Raw genomic sequence first — 26,905 nt, 5'->3', positions numbered from 1 at the left:
CCAGGACTAGTCGAGACCGAGTCCAAGTCAAGACCGAGTCGAAATGAGAGAAAAAAGGGTCCTCTTCAAGACCACATCCTTAACTACTGATAATGTATGTGATGCGAGAGACAGCATGTCTCCTATTCTATGAAAATAATTTACATTATTATTTGTAATGATCAAAAAGCATGTGCATTTGTCATGACATCTCTCTGCTTGCATGATAAATATTATTTGAGAAATTAATAATTATTTTAGTTTAACATGACATACTTGTTCATTGGTAACTACGAAAAAGAAAAGATAAAAAGTAATAATGGTCTTATCAAGTAACTGTACAACATTGTCATGCGCGTAATTTGCAGGGGGGTTAGGGGGGTCATGACCCCCCCAAAAATCAGATCCAACTAATATAACCCCCTCAATATCATCAAACCATTCAGATTAAAATAATATGAAATATTCAGAATAAATACTTTTGTTCGTTTTCTTTATTAATTTCATTTGCCAGCAAGAAAGATAGTATCATATTTTAAATAATCTGTAACGTACCCCCCGCCCTCCGCACCGACTACTTGGTATTACCCAACCTGCTTTCTCTAACGTTACCAAGTTTGTTCACTATTTTGCGCAGTCCCTGGGATGAATGGGTGGAAAAAGCTGACGGAAAGATGAAAAGGACACTGAAAGGCAGCCAGACAACAATTTTTCATTGTTTGTCGACACCTGCCAAAAAAAAAAAAGAAAGAAAAGAAAATCCTGACCAAACACTAAATTGGCTGTTAAGTTAGCTGAGCGTTTCTCAAAGTGTGGGGAGTAGATACATGACAAACATGTTTTGTGCCCATCTTTTTAATTACTTTATTTATTGACCATACACTCAAAACAAAACAAAGACACATTTAAATGTAAGCCTTACTTAACCTTTTCACACGTAAGTTTAAAAGTTTTTCAAGGCGACCGTTATTGATCGTAGTATTGCTTTATGGTTCCCATGGAGACGAATCATTCATTGCTTGTCAGCTCTGATGACTGATGATCTGCTTTTATTTGCTTTTTTATTCTAATTTCACAAATTTGTTAGCTATAGCAGGATATATCTGATATTCCGATTGTCAAATATGTGCAAGTGGATGTGTTTTGTTGTTCAAACACCTTTATAATGATCGCGTTAATTGAGTTGTATGCGCAACGTATTTTAGGTATCTATCTTATTAAAATACCTAAAAAATTACGTAACGTTAAATTATTATTAGGAATTTACCACCTCCGGTTCAATTTGAGATGATTATAATATATTATAATTATAATTATAATTATATATATATATATATATATATATATATATATATATATATATATATATATATATATATATATATATATATATATTATATATTTATATATATATTTTTTTTTTTGCATGGAGTTTGCAAAGTGACAAAATTAATCAAAGCACAACTAAGGTTAACGTCAGTCCACACTTGTATTTTCTCAATTTCTGAATTTGATGTTATCAGAGGCTAAATGCAAACACAATTATTATTTTTTTTATCTACTTTTGAGTCTTATTTCATGCAAAGTGATAATATAATTGCACTTTCATTTTCTCTATTTGAAAGTTTTTAATGCTGTTATTTTAGTTTTTGTTATTATGCTGTTTTGTTGACTGGAGTTGGGTGGCTAGATGTTGGTTTGCCAGTGTCCTGTGAGGTAAAGCCAGAGGGTGCCAGGGATGTGTATAACCAATGTCACTGAATTGTAACTTAAATTGCTGTTTGCTCCAATACAGTCACCCGTTTTTTTTTGTTTGTTTGGTTTTTTTTTTTTTGGGGGGGGGGGGGGGGGGTGCATAATTAAATTATGCAAATTAGCATGTTACCTTTTACACAAGAAAATTATTTAATTAATTAATTAATTAATATGCCGCAAGTTTAACCCCCCCAATGGTAGACCCAAAGTTACGCCCTTGAACATTGTATCCGAATGCAGATATACGAAAAATGTTGTGATTGTTACAGATACAAATACTGGCTGTTACATGAATATTTGAATATGTAATGTCATAAACTATTTAATGTGTTTTCATTAACAATAGCATGAACCACGAGTAGTCGAGTAACTCAAGAATTTTTTTTTTCAGCAAGTGCACCGTTTGTCATGCATGCATTCAATTTAGTCATTTTTGGAGTTCGGAGTATGGAGCGTGAATCATTAGAACAAGTTTGGGAGTTCGGAGCGGCTTCGCGGATCATTTGAATCAATTCGAGAGTTCGGAGCGGGTTCGCGAATCATTTGAGTCAGTTCGGGAAATCGGAGCGGGATCGCTAATCATTTGAGTCAGTTTGGGTATCGCAAATCATTTGAGTCAGTTCGGTAGTTCGGAGCGGGTGAATTCGCGAATCATTTGAGTCAGCTTGGGGATTGCAAATCATTTGCATCAGTTAGGGAGTTCAGAGCGGCTTCGCGGATCATTTGAATCAATTCGAGAGTTCGGTGAGGGATCACGAATCATCTGAGTCAGTTCGGGAAATCGGAGCGGGATCGCGAATCATTTGAATCAATTCGGGAGTTCCTAGCGGGTTCGCGAATCATTTGAGTCAGTTCGGGAGGTTCGCGAATCATTTGAATCAATTCTGGAGTTCCTAGCGGGTTCGCGAATCATTTGAGTCAGTTCGGGAGTTCATAGCGGGTTCGCGAATCATTTGAGTCAGTTTGGGGGTCACAAATCATTTGAATCAGTTCGGGAGTACGTAGCGGGTTTGCAAATCATTTGAGTCAGTTTTGGAGTTCGGAGCAAGATAACGAATCATTTGAATCAGTTTGGGAGTTCGTAATAAATCAACACTCGTGGTGTTCGCATGCGAGAGGTTCCCATGTGGATTTGTTTGGATCTTGGAGACAGGTATGAGTTGATTTGAAGTATTAAATTGTTTTAACATGGGATGATTGTTTTAAAATGAAAGGTGTTTTGATGCTTGTATCTTCAGCTCTACTGAGCCTATTTGTTGCTCTTGTTGTATTAGACTTTTTGGGTTTTTTTTGTTTGTTTGAATCTTGTTTGTTCCCCCACTATTTATTACTGCAGCACGAGGATGCTACATGTCTAGTGTTTGAACAGAGGATCTATTTCTTTGCATGTATTTTACTTTGAAATAACTGAGTGATTCACAAGGTATTGTTTCATGAATTTAACTTAAGGGTTTATTTTGATCTTATCTTTGCGTAAGCCAGAAATAAATCTTGGGTATTTTTCTATATAATGAACCTGAGTTGTGCTTTATTTAAAGCTGTGGTAGGGAACTTTTGACGCTCTAGCGGTTAATAAACAGAACTGCTTGCATCTTGCGGAAGTACATCACAGCCGGAACTACTTCTCTCTGTTTATGTCTATGAAGAATCACAAAGGTACTGGGTTACTCCGCCGCGGTACCCCCGAAGCAATCTAAAATAGGTGTACTCTCTTATTATATAAATTTTTCTACATTTTGAACACAAACAAAGTTACGGACCGCAGCTCTGATTGGTTGTTTCTTAACGGGAGCGATGGATTTCTGCAAATGGCAATAGGACACTGGGAGGAGCCAGAGGAGCTTGATTTTTTTTTCACAGATTATCTGTCTCATATTCTACTGTCAGGACATAATGACAGGTTTAACAAATATGTAAAAAATATATTTTTACAAAAGTTACCTACTGCAGCTTTAAGGGTGGGTCATGTAACATATGTATAGGCATTTTTAACTAATTTAGTAGCTAGATTTCATTACGTTTTCCAAGCGTGTTTAGGTGTGATATGTGAACTCGTATGTTTTGTTTTAATGATGTGCCTTTTAACAGTATCAAGTAGAGATCAAGTAGAGCTATGTCGAGTCCAAGACAAGTCCAAGTCCAGGACTAGTCGAGACCGAGTCCAAGTCCAAAAGTTTAGAGTACAAGTCAAGACAAAGTCCAAATGAGAGAAAAAGGTGTCCTCTTCAAGACCACATACTTAACTACTGATAATGCATGTGATGCGAGAGACAGCATATCTCCTATTCTACGAAAATAATTTTACATTATTATTTGTAATGATCAAAAAGCATGTGCAAAGTAACAACTCTGTAGGACAGGGGTCTCCAAACTAGATCCTGGAGGGCCAATGTCCTGAAAAGTTTAGCTCCAACTGGCCTTAACACACCTGGAAGATTAGTGTGTCTAGTAAGAGCTTGATTAGATGGTTCAAGTGTATATAATTAGGGTTGGAGACAGGGGCATTACACTAGACCCCGGGCCCTATGCATAGGCAGTGCTGATGGCTCTATAACGTGTATGATGTAATAATTTGTATATATTTAAAAGGCAGTGATTTAAAGCTTAGGCTACAATATGAAACGAATGAATGGAATAAGCACAGTGCACTCATCAATCAGACAGCAGCGTTGCGCGTCTCAGTCTCTCAAAAACCAAACCAGTTCTCTCTCAAGAGTAGGCTAATAATCAGCTTCGATACGGATACATTGTCTACTTGGCCTACAGGTTTGCATCTTTATCTTTTGCTGGTTTGCGCGGCACACACACATCTGTTTAGTGATGTTCACTAAACATTATATACCCGCTTAAAGTGTTCTGCGTAATGAAAATGTGCGCATTGAATTGATTCAGTCGTGTTCAGATGATCACTAAACGTTTGTCATGACATCTCTCTGCTTGCATGATAAATATTATTTTAGAAATTAAGAATTATTTTAATTTAACACGACATACTTGGTGATAAATACGAAAAAAAAGATAAAAAGTAATAACGGTCTTATCAAGTTACTGTACAACATTGTATCCGAATGCAGATATACCAAAAATGTTGTGATTGTTACAGATACAAATACATTAACATTTTAATATGTAATGTCATAATTATAAAGTTTTTAAAATGTACACATGTAATTGTTACATAAGGCTATACATTAATAAGCGTTTATTAAAAAAAAAAACTATTTAATGTGTTTTCATTAACAATAGCATGAATCACGAGTAGTCGAGTAACTCAAGCATTTTTTAATAAAAAATATTGACTAGTAGAAATCAGTAGCCTTGCAACCCCTATACTGTACAACATTAATTAGTAGGCTATTTTGTTATTGTAAAGGGTACGTTTAAGGCTATCTAGGTGTAGACATAAATAAAACACAATCTAACAGTTAGAAAATTAAATTAGAAACATCTGAACTTTTCAGATCGCAGTAAGTGCACCGTTTGTCATGCACATCCTTTCCCGAAACAATACTGAAAGCTAAGCCAAGATGGAGAAACAGATGATCATAGCTGTACAAGGATAGCCATTTTTTAAAATGAATCTACATTTAGAATAATAACTGAATGATGACATCTTTGATAAAGCTAACACGATAGTTTGTCCCAAGTCAAAGTCAGTCAATGTGCCTGAAAAATTGGCTATCTAAAAAGTCTTAGTTAAGAAAGTCTTGGGTGCAATGTTGATATTTATCATACATTTGTCATCTTTTATCCATACATCAAGATGACGACTATTTTTCATTTCGGTCATCAGGGCCAGCTTTATCCATTGGGATTCCAGGCAACAACAGCAAATGATCCAAATGAACCCCACAAAAGACATTTATATAATCACAAACAATAGGATAAAGATGACAAACTATTTCCATGTTTTCCAGACAAAGTTATGTTTTAATATAATCAGTTTCACCCCGTTTTACATATGAACGCAAACATAGAGTCTGCGTACACAAGAACCAAACACTTTTTCATATGACAATTATGATTCATTTTGTATGTTGTTTTGGAGTGGTAATGGAATACATTAATAAGGCAGGTGGCACAAAAAAAGAAAAAAAGAAAAGAAAATGGCTATATGCATGAAGGCATTTTTTTATTTTTTTGACAACTTTTGAGCTCATAAAATTCCCTTAAGGAGTTTACTTTAAATAGTTTCATTATTAGGAGGTCTTCTTTTACAGTCCCAATAAAAGTTTTGCTGGGGTTAGGGCAACTGGAATAAATAAATTTAAAATTTATTAATAAATAACAGACAAAAACAAATGATATTTTTTAATACATGCATGCATTTAACAATATTACTATTCCGTTATATTGCATGCTCTTAATAATCAAATTAAATTAAATTAAAGTTTGTTAGTTAAATTCTCCTTTGTAGTTGCCCTAATGAAAAGCTAATTCATGAATCCAGAGTTAACTATAGTATTAGTAAACCTTTATAAAAGTGACGTAATGCCTGTATTTTACCCAATTTTTAATGGGCTATCAATAGCCTATAATGTTCATGCCATTTATAATAAATTCATTAATCTGGCCCTGTCTGCACGTCACTAAAAGTGGTAAATCCGGCTCTGCTGGTCATTGTAAAGCATGTGACATGCCTTGAGGTGTGCGTTTTTTTTTTTCTCAAGGAGCAAATACGCACACTCAATCGTTCTCTCTCCTCACACACTCTCGAAACGCTCACACACTCGCACCTTCCATAACACACACATACTGTGGATTAGCTCTGCTTCAGGTGAGTGTAAATAGGGAGCTGAACAGGTAAACAGACTGAAAAAGTCATCGGGTTCCTTTGGTGTCAGAGGGTCCTGATGTAATGGTTTATTGAGTTCATGTCGTCTGACCGCTGATAGATTCTGTTCGTCAGGGTTGTGATGGCACACACGGCTGTTCAGATGACTGGAGATCTGAACAACAATGTGTCCAGGACACCGGTGTCCACCAGAATGTCCTTCTCATCGCCCAGACGAGGAGCGACCGTGAGCTTCCACAACATCAGCTACAGCGTGAAGATGAAGAGCGGCTTCCTGTTCAAGAGGAAGGTCACGAAGAAGAACATCCTCATCGAGCTCAAGTGAGTCAGATGCTGTTTGATCACATTACAATTGTGTCCCATGGATTTTCATCAGTAAGGCATTTCATGATTACCATTGTGTGTACCATGGTACTTTTTAAAATGCACCTTAGTGTAGCACAAAGTACAGCTGAATTCCATCCAAATATGGAAACATAACTCATGTATTTAAAAAAATTAGAAGCACATAATATCATTATATGCTTAAATATTAAGATTTGGACTCATGGAAATCACTAAAGTAGTCAATCCCGTTCATTAGAAGGGGGGTGCCAATACTTTTGTCCATGAAGTGTATTTTACAGTAACATTTAAATATGATATAGATTATGGTAATCAAAATGTGCCATGGTATATATGATGTAAATTCTATCTATTCGACATCTGCAAGATGTATTTTTTAGTGTTTGCTTATCTGCAATACGGCTTTCAAGTTGTTTCTTATCAGATGTCAAACAGACATCTAGAAAATGCCTTTCAGATGGTTATGATTTAGAATGTATGTAAAACTGACATTTTAAAGATGTTTATCCAATATTTGTTCCAGATGAAGCAATCTTTAACAGACATCTTGCAGATGTACATGTACTATCTGGTATGTTACCTAAAGGAACAAAGTTACATAACACACAGTCTGTTATGTAAATGCAGCATGAGAGTGCTATATATAATCAGATTCCATTTGTTGTTGTTGTTGTTTTTCGCTGTGGTCAAACTAAACAAAATACACTTTTCTTAAATAACAAAACTGTGTTTTAATTGAGGCTCATCCAGTCAGCATCCCATGTGTGCTTGGTTTGATCTTGTTTTATGTGATTATATGATGATGTGGTGAGAAAATGTGGCGATGATAATTATGTTATTTTCTTTAGTGGTATCATGAGGCCAGGACTGAATGCCATATTAGGACCCACCGGGAGCGGGAAATCATCGTAAGAGCTGTCTGTCTGTCTGTCCATCAGTGTCTTAGTTCATGTAGGCTAACCAGTAGAGGAATGATGAAATCTTGTGCCATAAAATCTTGCAATATAAAAATGTGATGAGATTTCTGATTGTAGTTGCAACAACCTCTTAGCTTTTGTCTCTGTTTGCACTTTGAATATTGAGAGAGCACTGTATGGTTGCACTTATTGTTTGCACTTAATAAGACTTAGAAAAACACATATTTTTGTTATTTATACTTTTTCCACACACCGCTTCAATCAGAAGCTCTAGAAGCTTATAACTCATGTAGAGTTTTAAGGTCTGAAGAGTCTCATGTGAAATCATACATGAGAGAATTAGTTTAATAAAAACATTGTATATTGACGGTTATTCAACACTCTTAAAAATAAAGGTGATGCACAATGCCATAAAACCAAACCAAAAATGTGGAACCAAAAATGGTTCTTCTGTGGCATCGCTGTGAAGAACCTTTTGAAACACCTTTATTTTTAAGAGTAAAACAGTGAGTAACTTAAAGAGAAAGTGGGTAAAGAACATTTACAATCACATTTTCACTGACTGTAATATAGTGTTTTTAAACCCTCTCAAAAAAAAAAAAAAAACTCCTGTTATAATCAATGAAGCCGTCTACACTTAACCCCTTAAATGAATCTCTTGTATCGTACATACATTAATTAATCTAACCAAGTTAGTTTTTTTAAACGTTTTACATTTATTCCAAAATGATAACTCAAGGTATTAACAATTTAAACAATATATTTTATTCTTGAACTTATGTTTAGCTATTTTTTTAATAGTTAACTTTTAACAATTTTAGATGTTTTCAGAACAAAAATCATAAAAAACCAATAAATATTGGTCACAGATGGAGATTTACTTAAAATTTCATCAAGCTGATTACTCACATAATCACAAGGTGCTGCGCAAGTGTTTTTGCTAGTTTCAGCGCGACAAAGTTCTCATTTTCCCGTTCTGTGCCACTTTGTTTAAATAGCAAATGCATTTGTGCCCATTTGTGCACCTATGGGCATGCTGGTCTAAAAAAGAGGTCAGTCTGTGCACCTGAAAATGTTTTTCATTATTATTATTACATATATATTATTGTTATTTCTTATCTGTTATTTGTAATTGCTGCTCGACAATAACCAATAATTATTGATTTATAGCTATATTACCAAGTACAATCACTTTTTTTTGCTAATTATCACAAAATAAAGCAATCTACAAATGTACAGGGTGCGATTAACAAATAAATGCCAGGCAAAGTTGAACTTGTAACAAAAATATTTGCAAAACGTATTTTAATTCAACGAAAAGAGAGAACTGACTTAAAAGAATAATTAATTCCTAAACGGTTGCCATCGCTGGTTCATTTGACAGAAATACAGGACACAAATAGACAAAGTAATGCTGATATGTTTGCTGGGAAAATGTTTCTCAGTGTTCCTGGTACACACAGTGCATACAGCCGTACACCTGCAGGCGCCACTGATTACAAGTTACAAAATGCACCTCCAGACTATTGTTTTCCAGGCATGTATTTCAACTTCCTAAAAATCTAATTTCATCCTTTTGTTGTGATCCCAATCTTATGTTTCATCTTGTCTTCTGAACAAAATTTATTTCTTTTTTTATTTTTACTTAAAATATTTCAAATTTTTTCAAAACAGAGTTACATTATATATATATATATATATATATATATATATAAATTGTTTCTTAAATAAGTCTCTTCTCCTCACCAAGGCTACATTTATTTAATAAAAAATGAGTGAAACCATAATATCATAAAATATTACTGCAATAAAAAAACTGTTTTCTTTTTAAATACGTTAAAATGTAATTTGTATCTGTGATCAAAGATGATTTTTCAGCATCATTACTCCAGTGTCTTCAGTGTCACATGATCTGCACTTGAAGAAACACTGCTGATTATTATCAGTGTTGAAAAATGTTGTTCTGCTTCATATTTTTGTGGAAACACAGATATGTTTTAGTTTTCAGGATTCTTTGATGAATGGAAGTTTAAAAGAACAGCATTTAGTTGAACTAAAAAACTTTTGTAACTTTATAAATGGCTTTACTGTCACTTTTGATCAATTTAATGTAAGAACAATGTATTAATTGCAGGTTTCTGGACGTTCTGGCCGCTCGTAAGGATCCTGCTGGTCTTTCTGGAGAGGTTCTTATAGACGGAGCTCCACAGCCTCCAAACTTCAAATGTCTGTCTGGATACGTAGTGCAGGTATAAACCACACAAACACTCAGTTACTACATTTCTTTACTTCTGTTTAGTTAGTGAAATAGCAGCACTTTCTCCTCAATGACACATGAAGTGAGAAATAACATTTAGGTCTGGAGCACAAACACTAACTTACACATTAGATGTCATGTTTGACTCTAAAAATTGAAATCAGTGTTAAAACAGGAAGCTGAACTTGTTATTCTGTAGAATACATATCATGACTGAGGAAATTGTGTGATCGCCAACTAAGATTAGAAGAGCTGGACTAAAACCATTCAGCAGTTTAGTATGTTTTATTTCCATTAATAGTTTAATACAGTGCGTTCGCCTAAACTACTACTGGATTTTTCTTTAGGACTTTGAATTCCTCGAGCAATTGTGTAATCTTATCTGAAATCACGCCAGAATGTCGTGAGACACCTTGTGTTTACTAAAGCTTTGCGTTTAGAAAATACTCGGTCAAGGTTTAAACACTTGAAACATGATTATAATCAGGCTTTGTGTTTCAAACTAGGACTGTCATCATATCAGATTTTCACTACATTGACCACAAGAATTCAAGATAACGATCAGGAGTGGAAAGAGTACTGAAAAAAGAAAAATACATTCAAGTAAAAGTGAAAAGTTCAGAAGCAGAAGCCTCTAAGTGCCGTTTGAAAATTCCTTCTAAAATAAGCATTTTTATCAGGTTCTTATGTGTAGGTTCAGTAGTTTCACTTGAATGGCGATGAACAGGTTCTATTCGTTGCCATTAAATGTAAATAACCGAACGTAAACATGGGAGCCTGAGAAAAATGCTTCAAGTACTGTAACCTGTGTAATAAATGTAAAGTAAATAAAGTAAAAGTACTTGTCCAAAAAACGAATTGAGTGAAAGTAAAAAAGTAGTTATTTTAAAAGTACTCATGAGTAGTCAGTATTAGGGCTGCAATGATAAATCGATGCAGGATTGATTCATGGATTAATTTGGAGATCTTCCAAATGCGTTCTCTCTGGAATTGATTCTGAGCTTATATTTGAGATTTTAACGGCATTGATTTATTTTGCCAGCCCTAGTGAGTACTGAGTCCTGAACTGCAGATTTTATGCTCTTATGATAAACACTGTAAAATGTAGAAAATACATTTTTAAAATGTAGAAAATACTCTACATACTGTAATTCATATTATGTTTGCCGTTGTCAGAAAGAATATCTACATCCTCCAACAAAATTAATTTTGAGCACCAACTTTGAATCTACATTACTTATGATAAAATGTATCTATTTTTAAAAATAATTTTATTCTGTTTTTAAAAATAATGTTAGAATAATGACACTGACATAGAGTATAACCCGACAACATCTTATCTGACCGCAGATACTCAATCAGGACAACACATTTTACTCTCAATTTACATCCTCTCAGAAGTCTTATCAGCTTTCACGCATGTCAAAATAAAAGTCTCACATCAGAAAAACTTAGCATATTTGTTGTTGAGAAACAATGATAGCATAACACAGTAATTTTTCATGCTTTACACATACTTGGCTCCAGCTAATGTTGCAGGTATGTTATTGACATGTAAAAGTCTAGAGCCTGAATAAAAGATGACTCCATTTTTTTTCAGATGTAATTTTAAGAAAAGAATACAGTCTTGTATTTGGACCAATATAGTAGTTCCATTAACAAGGGTAAATGTTATTAGCTACTTTACACCCCTGATAATGATGTACCACGATGTCTATAGAAACTAAAATGCTAGCCATTTTTGGCACAGTGTTGAAATAGGACACTTTGTGAGAATAACAACCTAATGGTGAAGGATAATTATGTGTCATATTATTGTACATGTCCTATTCATCTTTAAATATCACCCTTTCCTATTTCAAAGGCATATATTTTTTTTTCAGGATGACGTGGTCATGGGGACACTGACCGTTCGGGAGAATCTGCGTTTCTCAGCAGCTTTAAGGCTCCCGAAGTCGATCAGTCAGCAAGAAAAAGATGAGAAGATTGAGAAACTAATTCAGGAATTGGGATTGAGCAAAGTGGCCGATTCACGGGTAACAAACCAAACATGCCTTCATCACACTACATGTGCAACCAGGACAAACTTAACATTCTCAAAAATCAGTAAAGTGTGTACAGTATACAGTCTTATCTTTGATTTAGATGTTTCTGATGTCTTAAGTGTATTTTTTTCTCCTCAAATGTATAGCTAGATAAAAAATACAAACAAAATAAATGAATAAATAAATTCACAGTTGTTCTGATTGGCTGGTTTTACAGGTGGGCACGCAGCTGATTCGTGGTGTTTCAGGTGGAGAGAGGAAGAGGACAAGCATCGGCATGGAGGTGATCTTTGATCCACCTGTGCTTTTCCTGGACGAGCCGACCACCGGCCTGGACGCCAGTACAGCCAACTCTGTCCTCATGCTGCTCAAGAAGTGCGTTTATATAAAACCGGTCGTATTTCACATGAAAGACATGTTCATATACATGTTCATAAACACACACAAGAGAGGACGGAAGTTGTCCTGGGGTATTTCCTCCCAGATCTGGACCAAGGCATCACTGAGCTCCTGGACAGTCTGAGGTGCAACCGGGAATCGTAAGATGGACCGAAACATGATGTCCCAAAGGTGTTCTAATGGATTTAGCTCAGGCGAGCGTTGGGGCAATTCAGTGGTATCAATTCCTTCATCCTCTTGGTACTGCTTGAGTACTCTTGCCTCATGTTCCTGGGTATTATCATACACCAGGAGGAACCCAGACCCCACTGCACCAGCGTAGGGTCTGACAGTGGGTCCAAGGATTTCATCCTGATAACTAATGGCAGTCAAGGTGTCATTGTCTAGCCTGTAGAGGTCCGTGCGTCCCTCCATGGATATGCCTCCCCAGACCATCACTGACCCACCACCAACCTGGTCATGCTGAACGACGTTACAGGCAGCATTACATTCTCCATGGCTTCTCTGGAACCTTTCACATCTGCCACATGTGCTCAGAGTGAACCTTCTCTCATCTGTGAAAAGCACGGACTGACAATTCTGGTGTTCAATGGCAAATGCCAGTCAAGCTCATTGTTGACAGGCAGTGAGCACAGGGCCCTGAAGTGTGAAGTGTGTTTGTGATTGTTTGGTCAGAGACATTCACACCTGTGGCCTGTTGGAAGTCATTTTGTAGGGCGCTGGCAGTGCTCATTATGTTCCTCTTTGCACAAAGGAGCAGATACCGGTCCTTCTGGTGGGTTAAGGACCTTTTACAGCCTCTGTCCAGCTCTCCTAGAGTAACTGCTTGTCTCCAGGAATCTCCTCCATGCTCTTGAGAGTGTGCTGGGAAACACAGCAAACCTTCTGGCAATGACACATATTGTTGTGCCATCCTGGAGGAATTGGACTACCTGTGCTGACGGCCAGTCCCTGTCATTGAAATCATCCCCCTGTGGCTTTTACATCTGCTTGGAACACATGTATGAGATTGATGTACCACGCTGTGACCATTGCATACATCAACAGTCAAGGTGATCTGTGCTCCCATTGCATGTCACAGCTTGCCTGCCATCTCCTCCTTCTGGCGCTCAAGTCGCTGCTCTCCATTCATATTCCAATCATACAGCTCAATCATGCAGTCGACATGCTCTAATAACAGCTCATCCTCCCGGGTGAAAAGGAGACTGATGGACCAGCTGATTGGAAGTCAATTTAATAGATTCCCAGATGGACATGTTTTACTTCCTATGAGTCCTCCCACTGCCCGCTCTTTTACTCCCTGACTGAGTGGACCATGGGCATGGATATGCTGGACACAGCTGGCCTGGGGCTTACACAAATATGCATTTTACACCAGTAAGCCTCTCTGCACAGAACCTGTAAAAGATCAGGGTTGAGAAGGAGCAGGTCTTGATGATTTTGTCTTATTGGCCTACCTGGACATAGTTTTCAGATGATCCTTGTGACTGTCCTTCCCTGAAGAATGCCCCTGACGAAGGACCTTCTTTTCAGGGGCAGGGCACAATTTTATACCCACATCCAGGTCTTTGGAACCTCCACGTGTGGCTCCTAGATGGGATACGGATAGCAAATTGGCTTGTCACAAGCAGTGAATGCCAATATCTCTTAGGCCAGTGCCCCCTCTACCTTATGTCCTGAAGTGGAATCTGTTCACTTTGGTGGTGTTATCCCCAGAGATTCACAATCATTGTTGTGATTTATTTTCTGTAAGAGAGTCTGAAGCGGAGATGGTCACTTCAACCTTGAAAGTGTATGATGCTGCTATTGTAGCACATCAATGGGATAGATGACAGGTCCATGGGAAACACAACCTGATCATTAGGTTCTTTAGAGACGAAAGGAGGTAGACAACAACTTGTCCCTTCATGGGATCTCTCAGCGGTCCTTTCTGGACTGCAGAGAGCTCCCTTGAGCCACTAGAGTCAGTCAAGTTTAATATGTTGTCAAAGTCACCTTTATTTATATAGCGCTTTAAACAAAATACATTGCTTCAAAGCAACTGAACAACATTCATTTGGAAAACAGTGTGTCAATAATGCAAAATGACAGTTAAAGGCAGTTCATCATTGAATTCAGTGATGTCATCTCTGTTCAGTTTAAATAGTGTCTGTGCATTCATTTGCAATCAAGTCAATGATATCGCTGTAGGTGAAGTGACCCCAACTAAGCAAGCCAGAGGCGACGGCGGCAAGGAACCCTCTGATCTGGACACAGACTGGATCTGGTGGCTACGGTGACCTCGGAACAAGAGAGAAACAGACAAATATTAGCGTAGATGCCATTCTTCTAATGATGTAGGAAGTACATACGGTGTTATGTGAAGTGTTTCTGATTCCGGTGTACTTAATTAATGCAGCCTAAAAATCCTTTAACGGATTTGGATATTAAAAGCATATTAGTATGTTATGTGTGAGCCAGGTTAAAGAGATGGGTCTTTAATCTAGATTTAAACTGCAAGAGTGTGTCTTCCTCCCGAACAATGTTAGGTAGGTTATTCCAGAGTTTAGGCGCCAAATAGGAAAAGGATCTGCCGCCCGCAGTTGATTTTGATATTCTAGGTATTATCAAATTGCCTGAGTTTTGAGAACGTAGCGGACGTAGAGGAGTTAAATGTAAAAGGAGCTCATTCAAATACTGAGGTGCTAAACCATTCAAGGCTTTATAAGTAATAAGCAATATTTTAAAATCTATACGATGTTTGATAGGGAGCCAGTGCAGTGTGGACAGGACCGGGCTAATATGGTCATACTTCCTGGTTCTAGTAAGAACTCTTGCTGCTGCATTTTGGACTAGCTGTAGTTTGTTTACTAAGCGTGCAGAACAACCACCCAATAAAGCATTACAATAATCTAACCTTGAAGTCATAAATGCATGGATTAACATTTCTGCATTTGACATTGAGAGCATAGGCCGCAATTTAGATGTATTTTTGAGATGGAAAAATGCAGTTTTACAAATGCTAGAAACGTGGCTTTCTAAGGAAAGATTGCGATCAAGTAGCACACCTAGGTTCCTAACCGATGACGAAGAATTGACAGAGCAACCATCAAGTCTTAGACAGTATTCTAGGTTATTACAAGCAGAGTTTTTAGGACCTATAATTAACACCTCTGTTTTTTCTGAATTTAGCAGTAAGAAATTACTCGTCATCCAGTTTTTTTATATCGACTATGCATTCCATTAGTTTTTCAAATTGGTGTGTTTCACCGGGCCATGAAGAAATATAGAGCTGAGTATCATCAGCATAACAGTGACAGCTCACACCATGTTTCCTGATGATATCTCCCAAGGGTAACATATAAAGCGTGAAGAGTAGCGGCCCTAGTACTGAGCCTTGAGGTACTCCATACTGCACTTGTGATCGATATGATACATCTTCATTCACTGCTACGAACTGATGGCGGTCATATAAGTACGATTTAAACCATGCTAACGCACTTCCAGTGAAGTCTATGCAAAAGAATGCTGTGGTCTTCTGCTGTGGTTAATTGTGATCCAATAAAACTAATAGAGAGATACACCCACGATCAGATGATAAGAGCAGATCATTTGTAACTCTAATGAGAGCAGTCTCTGGTACGGTCTATGATATTGTCTGTGAAGACAGCGCTCCAGACCACACTCACTTCCATCAAGAGGGTGGGGAACTTGTAGGCATTTTTGGCCAGCAAAACCTGCCTTGAATTTTGATTTAATCTCACATTGTCCTGAGTCCCCGGCCTGGATACGTGTCCAAAGTTCCCACTGCTCCCATTTGGGACAAGGTGGTGAACTTGCAAGCGCTGTCCTTGGAGTAGGGAGACCTATTCTTGGCATTGCTGTGTCCCATGAAACCTGACTGACTGAAAAGGTTCCCTAAAGGAGGTAACAGAGATGTTACATCCCTCTCGCCACAACCTTGAACTATGCAGCTAAATGGCTGGGACACAGTCTTGGCTCCTCAGTGCAAACCTAAATGAGTGGATAAACACTGCTGTTTTATATATTTGTATGTACAGTGGCGTCACTACGCATGCAAAATCAACTCACCAATATTTATTGGCCTGTTTTTTTACTACTCTGATGTGATTGGACTCTCAAGTAAGACCCCTAATGTCATTGTTGACATAATGTCTCTGTTCCCTCCTTCGGTTTATACATTTTATTTTTAAATGTAATAATAACTAATAACTTTATACTAATTTTATTTATAAATATGCATATGTTTTAATAGTAATAATAATAATAAAAAAAACTTGTTTGGTTTTTTGGGGTGAAATATGACACTGACATTGTGGTTTGTTCAGAATGGCGAACAGCGGTCGCACCATCATCCTGTCCATCCATCAGCCGCGGTACTCCATCTACCGGCTGTTCGACAGCCTCACACTGCTATTGGGAGGAAGACTGGTGTATCACGGCCCGGCTCAAGATGCCCTGGACTACTTCAGCCATATCGGTATGAAAACACAGACATACACATATGAACAGACACTCAGATCCTGATACTGATGTGTATATGTGTGTGTGTGCATGTCAGGATACATCTGTGAACCTCATAACAATCCTGCTGATTTCTTCCTGGATGTCATCAATGGAGAATCCACCGCCGTCGCTCTCAACAGGTTATACGACGATGAGGGTACAACAATTTCCTTTCCGTAGTATAATGTAACAGAGGCCAGTGAGTAGGTGCTCTGAAGGTAAAACCTCACTTCCCTGATCTCAAGAGAAGCCGTGATGTCATTTAGCCTCCTTGTTAGTGTGTCTGTCTCCCACGCTCGGAGTGAGAACGAGGTGTGGCAGTGAGGACCCGGGAGAGAGGGCTTATATAAAGGCCATTTTGCAGCTTATTTAAGTCAAGAACTGATGTGTTTTTATTTTTATGCAATTATGTGTATTTGGCTTTATTTTAGTTTTACTATTTGTAGTACTTCAACTTATTTCAGTTAGATGCAAAGACAATATTAGTATTTTTTGTTTAAGTTTGTTCCATTAATACTTTTAATTGAGTTATTGATTTTCAGATTTAAAAATAATGTTTAAAAGTTTTTGTCATTTAAGTTTATCACAGACTGAAATTAATATTTATAATTTATTTCAACTTGAATAATTCAGAATTAATTTTATTCAGCCATAATGGGAATCTATTATAGTTTTTTTTCAGGCAATAATTAGAATTTATTTCAGGTTTAATACAAATGTTTTATTTGTATGCATTTATTCATCTATTTATTTATTTTTAAATAATAGGACCATCAGTGACTGAGACTAGTGTATCTATGTGACTGATTATAAATGTGTCTGTGTGTCAGAACTGGACGAGGAGCAGCTGAGATCATCTCTGAAGGGCATCGAGGACCGTTTGGTGGATGAATACAAGAACAGCGCCAGCTACAAACAGACCAAAAGCGAGATGGAGCAAATTGTTCAGGGACGGGACTACAGCAAACGACCCAAATCCAGAACCATCACCTACAGCACATCCTTCTGCCACCAGTTCAACTGGGTTCTCAAAAGAACCTTCAAGGACCTCATGTTGAACCCACAGACCTCATTAGTCCAGGTCAGCACCACCGTCTACATCAAGCATTCACAATCCTTTGAGCTGAAATAATAGTTTTTTTGATAGTATTTAAATAATTCAATTAAACATAACAGTACTGTTATTTTAGAATCACTGAGATACTATTATTATGACCAAGCGCCAAAGGTATAATCGTTGGTGCTCCTCCTTCTCCTCCTCTTCTTCTTCTGTTTCTTCTGCTCTGGAAGTCTATGGCTGTATCCGAAAGCTCTAAAATGCCACCTTAGGAGGAAGGCATCAAGGCACGTAAAAATACAAATTCTGCTTCACCTCCTGTCTCTGGAGGTACCTTGTTCTGATCAAATTTTGAAGGCAGCATAAATGTATCCTTTGCTGCCTTTGATATCCCACAATCCTGTGTATTCCTTTTCATGATAGTTAAGTTAAAAAAAAGTTTAGTTTCATCATGCAAAAATGCTGCCTGCAAAGTCATTGCCTCATAAGGCAGCGAGGCAGCAAGTCAGCTACCTAGGTTTTTGGAAGCAACTTATGGCAGCCCATAGAACGGCTTGAGGGAAAGTTATGAAATTTGGCACACAGTCGCAAAATTAACCATAGCTAGTTTTGGGTGTATAACTCAACCCCTCGAAGAACAGTTTAAATCTGCACTCAGTTTATGTTAATATCTTTTGAACCGTAAATTTTGTGAGCATTTTTTAAATCTGATTCCGTGGCCCACGTAGAGTGAAATGGACATCAAAATTGCTGGCAAAAAGTTATGGAATTAAAGTTTATTAAACAAATGGTTCTCCAATAACGTGTACGAGAGCACACCAAAACAGACAAGAGGCGGTATAGCTGCAGGCCTTTAAAGTATTCAAACCAAACTTGGTGTGTGTTATAAGAACCATAGCCAAACCACATCAATTTGACAACATCGCCTCCTAGGACTATTAACTATTAATATGAAGCCATTAACCATTAATAATGAAATTTCAAGAAATAGCTTATAAGGTCTTGTTAGATTACTTGGATTATGCAGAGAACATTTATGTCAATTATCACATAATCAGCTGAACTGTTCAATTAGTTTAATATATTTGAGATGATTTTGTTGGGGTTATTGAGTAAAACTGTAAAAATATTGAAATTATTTAATGTATGTATGTATGTATGTGTGTGTGTGTGTGTGCGCGTGCGTGTGTATGAGTATGTTTAAAGAATGTATAGATTTATATATTAAAGTGTTAAAATAAAGATTACGTTTTACATTTAAGATGCTATTTATATATTAATCTGAGTGTTTTTTCCCCCTCTAGATCGGAGTGATGATTTTCATGGCTCTGGTTGTTGGAGCCATATTTTTTGGAGTGAAGGATAATATGAGTGGCATTCAGAACAGGTATGAAAATATTCGTCATCATTCAACAGAAGCTGCATCTCTTTAGCCGCAGTGTTTTCACTGAAAATTAACGTTTTGCACGAGTAATATATTTTGTAAAACTCCCTATGGCTGTCCATTAACAGTAGTATGCGTGTGTGTTTCAGGATGGGTGCACTCTTCTTCATCACCTCAAATCAGTGCTTCACTTCTATGTCCTCAGCTGAACTGTTTATCACAGAGAGGAAACTGTTTGTGTGAGTAAATACACACACACACACACATAGACACATAGACACACACACACACACACACACACACTTCTTCTTCTTCTTATGCAGTCCATCGATTTAGAAGATGACGTCACTTCTAGGATGCATTGTTGGAGTGTTGAGGCAGCCGCTGCTGTCGGCGGTGGCATTGAAGGTGGCTATAAAGCCCAATCCGAAGAATCTGAATCTGAATCTGCAGAATCTGAGGATGGGTGTAGTTGTGTCTGCGCTGACGTAGCACAGTTCTGTGTTGGGTACGCTGTAATTCGATCAGTTGGACCCCCAGACCACATGCAGAGCTCCATGCCTGGCGGTCGGCAGCAGTTGTTTCTAGGACTCCAGGGTTGATGCTGCAGCTTTTTAGGGTCGTCTTGAGGTGGTCCTTGTAGCGAAGCTTCTGACCCCCAGGTCTCCTGTTGGCTGCGTATATCTGCCCATAGAGGACCTGTCGGGGTAAGCGGTGGAAGGGCATGCGGATAACGTGTCCAACCCATCGCAGTTGCCGCCTAGCAATGGTTGCCTCCATGCTGCTGGAGTTAGTACACTGTAGGATGTCCGCATGGGGGATTTTGTCTTTCCATGTGACACCTATTATGAGCTGGAGGCATCTGATGTGAAAACCCTCAAGACATCGAATATGCCTGCGGTAGGGAGTCCAAGCTTCCGCACTAAACAACAGGGTGGAAACACAGACTGCCTGGTAGACGGCTACTTTTGTGAAGGTACGGAGATCTTTATTAGCAAAGACTTGAGATAGAAGTCTACCAAAAGCAGAGGAGGCAAGATTTATGCATGCCTGGACCTCGTTGTCTATAAGACAGGTGGGTGTTAGGATACTTCCGAGGTAACAAAAGTGCTGAACAACCTTTACTGGTGTACCATGGATGTAGAATTCAGGAGGTGTAAGGATGGGGGCTTTGGTCTGTGCAATGATCTCAATGATCTTTTGATGTTTACTCGTAGGCCACAAGCTTGGTAGACTGGGCATACAACATCCAGTGTGTGCTGCAGTGCAGTAAGGCTATGGGCTAGGAGGGCACAGTCATCAGCCTATTGCAGTCCATGAATTGTGGTGGTGAAGGTCTTGGTGATGGCTTGCAGGCGGCGAAGGTTAAAGATGTTCCCGTCCAGACGAAACTGTAGGCAGACACCATCGTCGGGCTAAGGGAATTGCAGGAGAGGAGGGTGACTGCTGACAGGAAGAGACTGAAGATCACTGGAGCCAGTACACATCCCTGTTTCACTCCTACCAGCACAGGAAAGGAGGGGAATTGAGATTGTTGTACCCACAACCACACGAGCCTGCATGCCATCATGCAGGCACTGTTGTAGGATTTCCAGAAACCTTGGAGGCTCGCCAAACTTCACCAGAATGACCCAAAGGACTTGGCGGTCAATGGTGTCAGAAGCCTTTGCCAGGTCGATGAAGGCAATGAACAGATCTTACCACAGACCTTACAGATCTTACCTTCTCCTGCAATTGGCATAGAACAAAGATCATGACGGAGGTGGACCGATCCTTTCTGAAGCCGCACTGTGACTCAAGAAGGATTCTCTCTGTGATGTGCTTAGTAAGACGAAACAGCATGACCTTTGTTAATACTTTCCCTGCCACAGAGAGCAGGGATATCCCACGACTGTTTCCACAGATTGACTTGCCATTTTTCTTGTGGTTAGTAACAATGTGAGAGTCTTTCCAGCCTTGTGGAACAGCATTTTGTGCCCATATTATCTGGATAAGTTGGTGGAGATTTTTGGTGAGCAGATACCTGCCTTTCTGTAGAGTCTCTGCAGGGATTCCATCAGGACCAGCAGACTTATTGTCCTTGAGACTTCATACTGCTGCCAGGACTTCTAAAAATCTGGGAGGGTCATCTAGCTCATGCACAGGTGGGAGCTTTGGAAGGCGCTGCAGGACAGTGGGGTCAGTCGGATTGTATTGGTTAAGAAGGGTGTTAAAATGTTCAGCCCAATTCTCAAGAATTTTTTGTTTGTCCTTGTGCAGAATTGTGCCGTCTGCAGATCTGATAGGGGTGATTCTGCGTTTTTGGGGTCCATATAGTGATTTTATTGCATTGTAAAAAGCTTGAGAGTTGTTGGTGTACCATTACCTTGAATTTCATGGGCTTTCCTAATCCACCAGTCATTCTCCATTATGCGAAGCCGTCGTTGCACCTCAGCACGGATCTTACTCCAGTGTGAGCGTTGAGAGGGAGATTGTGGATTGGAGAGGTGGGCAGAGAGGGCTTTACGCTTATCCTCCAGAAGGTTGTGTATTTCAAGAGAGCTGTTGTCAAACCAGTCCTGGTGACGTTTGGAGGTGAAACCAATTGTATCGTAAGCGGTTTGTTGTATAGCTGTGCTAAGGTTAGCCCATGTGCTTTCAGCTGTATTGGGTAGAGGATGAGTGATAGTGGATGCAGTAATGTCAGGAGATTTTAAAGCTCGAGCGTTGAGCCGTCTTGAGGGTTGTTGCCTGGTGTGTTGAGGTCGGACCTTTAGGTGTATCTCGGATCTGATCAGCCGATGGTCTGTCCAGCACTCCGCCCTACGCATTGCTCGGGTGATGGAGATTTCATGTAGATCTTGTTGCTGGGTTATAATGTAGTCCAGTAGGTGTCAGTGTTTTGATCTGGGGTGCATCCATGATGCTTTGTATTTGTTTTTCATTTGGAAAGTTGTATTGGTTATGACCAGTTTATGCTCAGAGCAGAGGGAGAGGAGTCATAGGCCATTCTTGTTCATGTTGCCTAAACCATGTTTCCCGATTACCCCAGGCCAGAGCATGTTGCTGGTGCCTACTCTGGCATTGAAATCTCCCAAAAGTATAAGTTTATCAATGTGAGGAACTTTGTCAAGAGACTCGTAAAAGCCATCTTTGATGCTTTCTTCAGCATCCAGAGTTGGTGCATAAGTGCTTATCAAGGTTGCATAGCAACCTTTCGCAAGGGGAATGCGCCAAGCCATCAGCCGCTCACTGATTCCCACAGGAGACTCTGGGATATTCTGTAGCAGTCTGCTTTTAATGGCAAAACCTACTCCATGTAGACAGCAGGCATCTTCTGGAAGGCCCTTCCAAAAGAAGGTGTATCCTTGTCTGACTTCTCCTGCAAGTCGGGTCTCACTCAAAGTAATGGGATGCCTTGACGACAGCGGTGGGCCGCCCAGGAGTGTAGGGAACAGGCAATGTTTGGGTTACCTTTTCTAGACCCTCCCCCCAATTGGGGGTGAGCAGTGCGGACCCCTGAAGAGGGCTGCTCAGTCACACAAGAAGCTACCGAAGGTGGACGCTGTTGCAACCCATCCACACAACGACCATCACGCTTGTGCAGCCTCTGTGCAGGGTTCATGCTAAAGACCTCCATCACATTTACCCTATCGCCGAAGGACTTGTATGGTGAAGTGATAGCATACGCCGAGAGTGCATTAATGTGAAGAGAGAGGTGCGCAAACCCTATCTACATAACTTCACTCCAGAATCCAATATCCAGTGGCAGGAGATGAACTCTAGACAACCAGGTGGACGGTGGAGTTGCAGGGGGCTGCCAGGTCTCTGTCTGTTGATCCTGCCTCTCGTGTGTCCCCAATGCAGCCTTGTCTTGAGGAGACGAAATGCTCACGGAGCAGTGGAGGCAGCAGTCTTAGTTGATGGCGGACTGTACTCGCCATGTCGAGGAGTATCATTGGCATAAATGGAGTTTTTGCAACGGATCTAGTGATGCCACTCAACTAGTCCCTCCATACCTGATAAACCTCCGCTGTTGGTCCATGACTACTTATTCGTCTGGGGACCACCGCATGGAGCCCCAAGCTTATTTCGTAGCTTACCTTCATATCTGACTCACATATATCTTAGCAGAAAGTTCACACAAGTAAAGCACCATTATTTTCTCCCTATTGCTATGGGAACCTTATGAAGTGACATAATTATGTGACGTGAACACACAACCAGGGTGAAGCTTGAAGCGCGCAAATCATTCTTATTTGCCAACAAAAATAAGTGCAAAAGACCGCGCGAAGCAGTTTCCCAATTTGTTACATGACAGTGGGGTCAAATTATGTTGCGAGAACTTGCGAAAACTTCGGTTTGATGAAATAGAGAAAAAAAGGTGATTCCCCCAACACCCTGTTCTCACTAGGCTACTAGCAATGTTAGAGTCTACGCAGTTATAGTTTTCATTTTCACAGTGGGCTGTTGTAGTTTCATTCAGAAGTTGGTGCAACTTTACAGTTGTAAGATTGCACTTTTTTGTTACAGAACAGTACCAAAAACTTACAGTTGTAAGTATATTATTTATGGCAAATAATTTACGTTGCAGTAAGAGATTGCAACTTAAATATTCTGTGATTTAGTATGCTTGCTTATCATAGGAAGTAATGAGAAATTACTCTTTACACTAAGGTAGTAGCTTAGTGAGAAAAAGGTGTTTTTCTCTTTTTCATAAAACCGCAGTTTTTGCAAGTTCACGCAATTTCATCGCATAAAATTGTTAAAATATCCTGCATATTCCATTGCATTTTTTAAGAAAACGTGCCGCAAAATCAAGGATTTTTGCCCGCAACAATCACAAAAAAAATCCACGTTTTTCTGGAGGGACTGTATAATGCAGGTCTATGGTCACCACCTCAAAGAGCATGCACTGAGAAGTCCAAATTAAATAATTCCCCATCGTAAGTACACATTGCGGTTTGTGTGAGAAAAGGAACAGTATTTATATTGTTTTTATCTCTTACACACCACGTCCAAGTGATCTGAGGGCGCAAGTGCTTCCTGGTGTGTGATGTGTGCACGTGTGAAAATGCTAATTCCTTCTTTGCCACTAGGTGCCACTTTAGCAGTGGTAAAAATAATAACGCAATAATAACGTACATACACAAAGCACCACTTTGCTCACAAATGCTGCTTTATCAGCCATTACAGGCATAATGAAATGAAAATAAGACCAATCTGACCAATCACCTCAGATAAGCGTCATGCAAAGGAGGGGTTTGAAATACCAAAATATTAACCTTTCATTACCCATATTACGGGCACTTTAATTGTTAACTTGAACATCTACTTCAGCAAAGCTACTGTATGTTTCTATTGTAGCTTTATAATTGTTTAAAGTGTTCCATGGCAAATGTCCCATAGTGGGTGAAAACTTAAACTTAAATTTTTTTTTACCTTTGGGGATCTAAGACAAGTTGGAGGTAATCTTAATTATTTTAAATAAGGAAAGAAAATATGAATAAAAATTGTTAAGTTAAGATTGTCTTGTGAATGTGATTAGTGATGTTTTATGTGCAGTTGACATTATGACTGTAATTTGATTGATTGAGTGTTTGATGATGTCCTCAGGCACGAGTACATCAGTGGATACTACAGAGTCTCAGTGTACTTCTTGTCTAAGGTCCTGTCTGACATCCTGACTCTGCGCACCATCCCGTCCATCATCTTCAGCTGTGTCGTGTACTGGATGATCGGTCAGACTCACATTGCCATTGTTCATGTTTGTCTGGTAAGGAACATGCAGTCTCATGTGTTTGTGTTTCCTGTGCAGGTCTGAAGGCAACGGCCGAGGCATTCTTCATCTTTCTCTTCTCCATCATTCTGGTGTCTTACACAGCCACCTCCATGACTCTAGCCATCTCCGCTGATCAGACGGTGGTGGGCATTGCTACCATCGTCATTAACATGATATTTGTGTTCATGATGGTAAAGAAACACACACACACACACACACACACACACACACACAACAGCACTATTTTACGAGGCTGTGAGTGTACCATGGTTAAGGGTTATCATTAATATATGCAATAATGAATGTAATTATACAAATTATAAATATAAATGTGTAAAATCTATAATACGTATGCAGAAAATTTTTATATATATTATCTTTTTCGGACCATTCTCTGTAAACCTTTGAGATGGTTGCGGGTGAAAACCCCAGTAGATCAGCAGTTTTTTTAAATACTCAGACTAGCCCATCTGGCACCAACAACCATAACACTTTCAAAGTCACTTAAATCCCCTTTTATCCCCATTCTGATGCTCGGTCTAAACTTTAGCAAGTCATCTTCACCACATTTAGTTGCTGCCATGTGATTGGCTAATAAGCAATTTGTGTTACCAAGCAATTGCACCAAATAAAGTGGATGGTGAGTGTTTCACCTTTAAGTCAGTCACGTTTGACATTACATGGATACTGACGTTAGAATCACCTCTGAGCAGTACACAAGAAACAGCCAATAAGTATTGGCGAGTGGAATTTGCATGCCAAGCCACTCCCTATTGAGAATGAGGAGTTGTCGTCATAGCACAAAGCCCCTCCCTCGATATCACAGTCTGCGCCATGTTGGCAGGATACCGGCAGCGAAACAGGATTGTTTAAATGTGTTGTTAACTCAGTAGTAGAGGAGGTTCTCGCAATTCTGCACTGTTTTACCATGCCTGGAAGTTACTGCTGCATTAAAAACTGCTCCAGTACCTCACACGATACATATGGAAAACACAGGAACAATGGAATACAGTTTTTTAGGTCACACCAAGCGCAAAACAGCGGTATTTGGAGAAGCTCTCAAGCATCCAAAATATCGACCCATACGAGCTCCCTGCAGCGGCACAGAGACCTGGACCATTACCTCCATGCACACATATGGACATTGGGAATTATCTTGTTTTTGGTTTAAGTTACTAGGCTACACAATGCAGGAGTTTAAAAGCCACAAGTCTTTGGAAAGTTACGAGGCTTTCTGCTGTGGCTGGGTCCATCTACAGCAGGTGATGAAAACAGTGTTGTACTGGCCAAAGTAAGTTTATTCACATGCGTTTTAGTGTATTGTATTTACATTGCATTTAGAATGCACTTCTTGACCAAAATGACAAAGTAATTAACTGCGACTGTTTCGTAAACACTAGATTGTAACGAGATGTTCAATGTACTGTATACGAACGTTTCCAACATGTTTTGATGTAGGCTAAAGCTGTGTATGTTTAGTTATGATTTGATTTTAGCCCAGTGACACATACTGTACCAGGTTTTTGTGTTGGGGGCTGCAAAGTGGACAAACCAGTTCTGGGTTAGCTAGGGTAGTTAAATGTGTGATTGCAAGATGTAAATGTCCTGGTTAGATTAAAGCCATTAACAGCGTGAATGCAAGGTGACTTACATCGTAAACATTATAATTCCCAATGTCCATATGTGTGCAAATCAACCCAAATCG

The 26,905-nt window shown here is 39.0% G+C and overlaps 1 protein-coding gene and 1 long non-coding RNA gene across 3 annotated transcripts in view; one reads left to right on the top strand and one right to left on the bottom strand.

Moving 5' to 3' along the window:
• Positions 1-26,905, bottom strand: part of LOC128011962 (uncharacterized) — an 80,269-nt gene that overhangs the window by 4,618 nt on the left and 48,746 nt on the right. The gene's annotated exons all lie outside the window — the stretch shown is intronic.
• Positions 1-26,905, top strand: part of LOC128011957 (broad substrate specificity ATP-binding cassette transporter ABCG2-like) — an 80,711-nt gene that overhangs the window by 43,296 nt on the left and 10,510 nt on the right. Inside the window, exons 1-12 of one of the 2 annotated variants that reach the window (XM_052594783.1) lie at positions 6,602-6,850; positions 7,723-7,782; positions 9,926-10,040; positions 11,932-12,084; positions 12,311-12,468; positions 16,821-16,972; positions 17,054-17,155; positions 17,829-18,079; positions 19,360-19,442; positions 19,589-19,678; positions 25,035-25,159; positions 25,237-25,391. The exons of the other annotated variant lie outside the window; for it this stretch is intronic. Coding sequence (XP_052450743.1) covers positions 6,651-6,850; positions 7,723-7,782; positions 9,926-10,040; positions 11,932-12,084; positions 12,311-12,468; positions 16,821-16,972; positions 17,054-17,155; positions 17,829-18,079; positions 19,360-19,442; positions 19,589-19,678; positions 25,035-25,159; positions 25,237-25,391 — 1,644 coding nt within the window. The 5' untranslated portion in view covers positions 6,602-6,650. Of the gene's footprint in view, positions 1-6,601; positions 6,851-7,722; positions 7,783-9,925; positions 10,041-11,931; positions 12,085-12,310; positions 12,469-16,820; positions 16,973-17,053; positions 17,156-17,828; positions 18,080-19,359; positions 19,443-19,588; positions 19,679-25,034; positions 25,160-25,236; positions 25,392-26,905 lie in introns of those variants that run through there. 2 annotated transcript variants of the gene reach the window in all.

The sequence above is a fragment of the Carassius gibelio genome, chromosome B23, assembly GCF_023724105.1.
Source record: "Carassius gibelio isolate Cgi1373 ecotype wild population from Czech Republic chromosome B23, carGib1.2-hapl.c, whole genome shotgun sequence".
In the NCBI taxonomy this organism is placed as follows: Eukaryota; Metazoa; Chordata; class Actinopteri; order Cypriniformes; family Cyprinidae; genus Carassius; species Carassius gibelio.
Note: the sequence above shows the minus strand (reverse complement) of the source record. Positions and strands in the feature narration are given on the sequence as shown.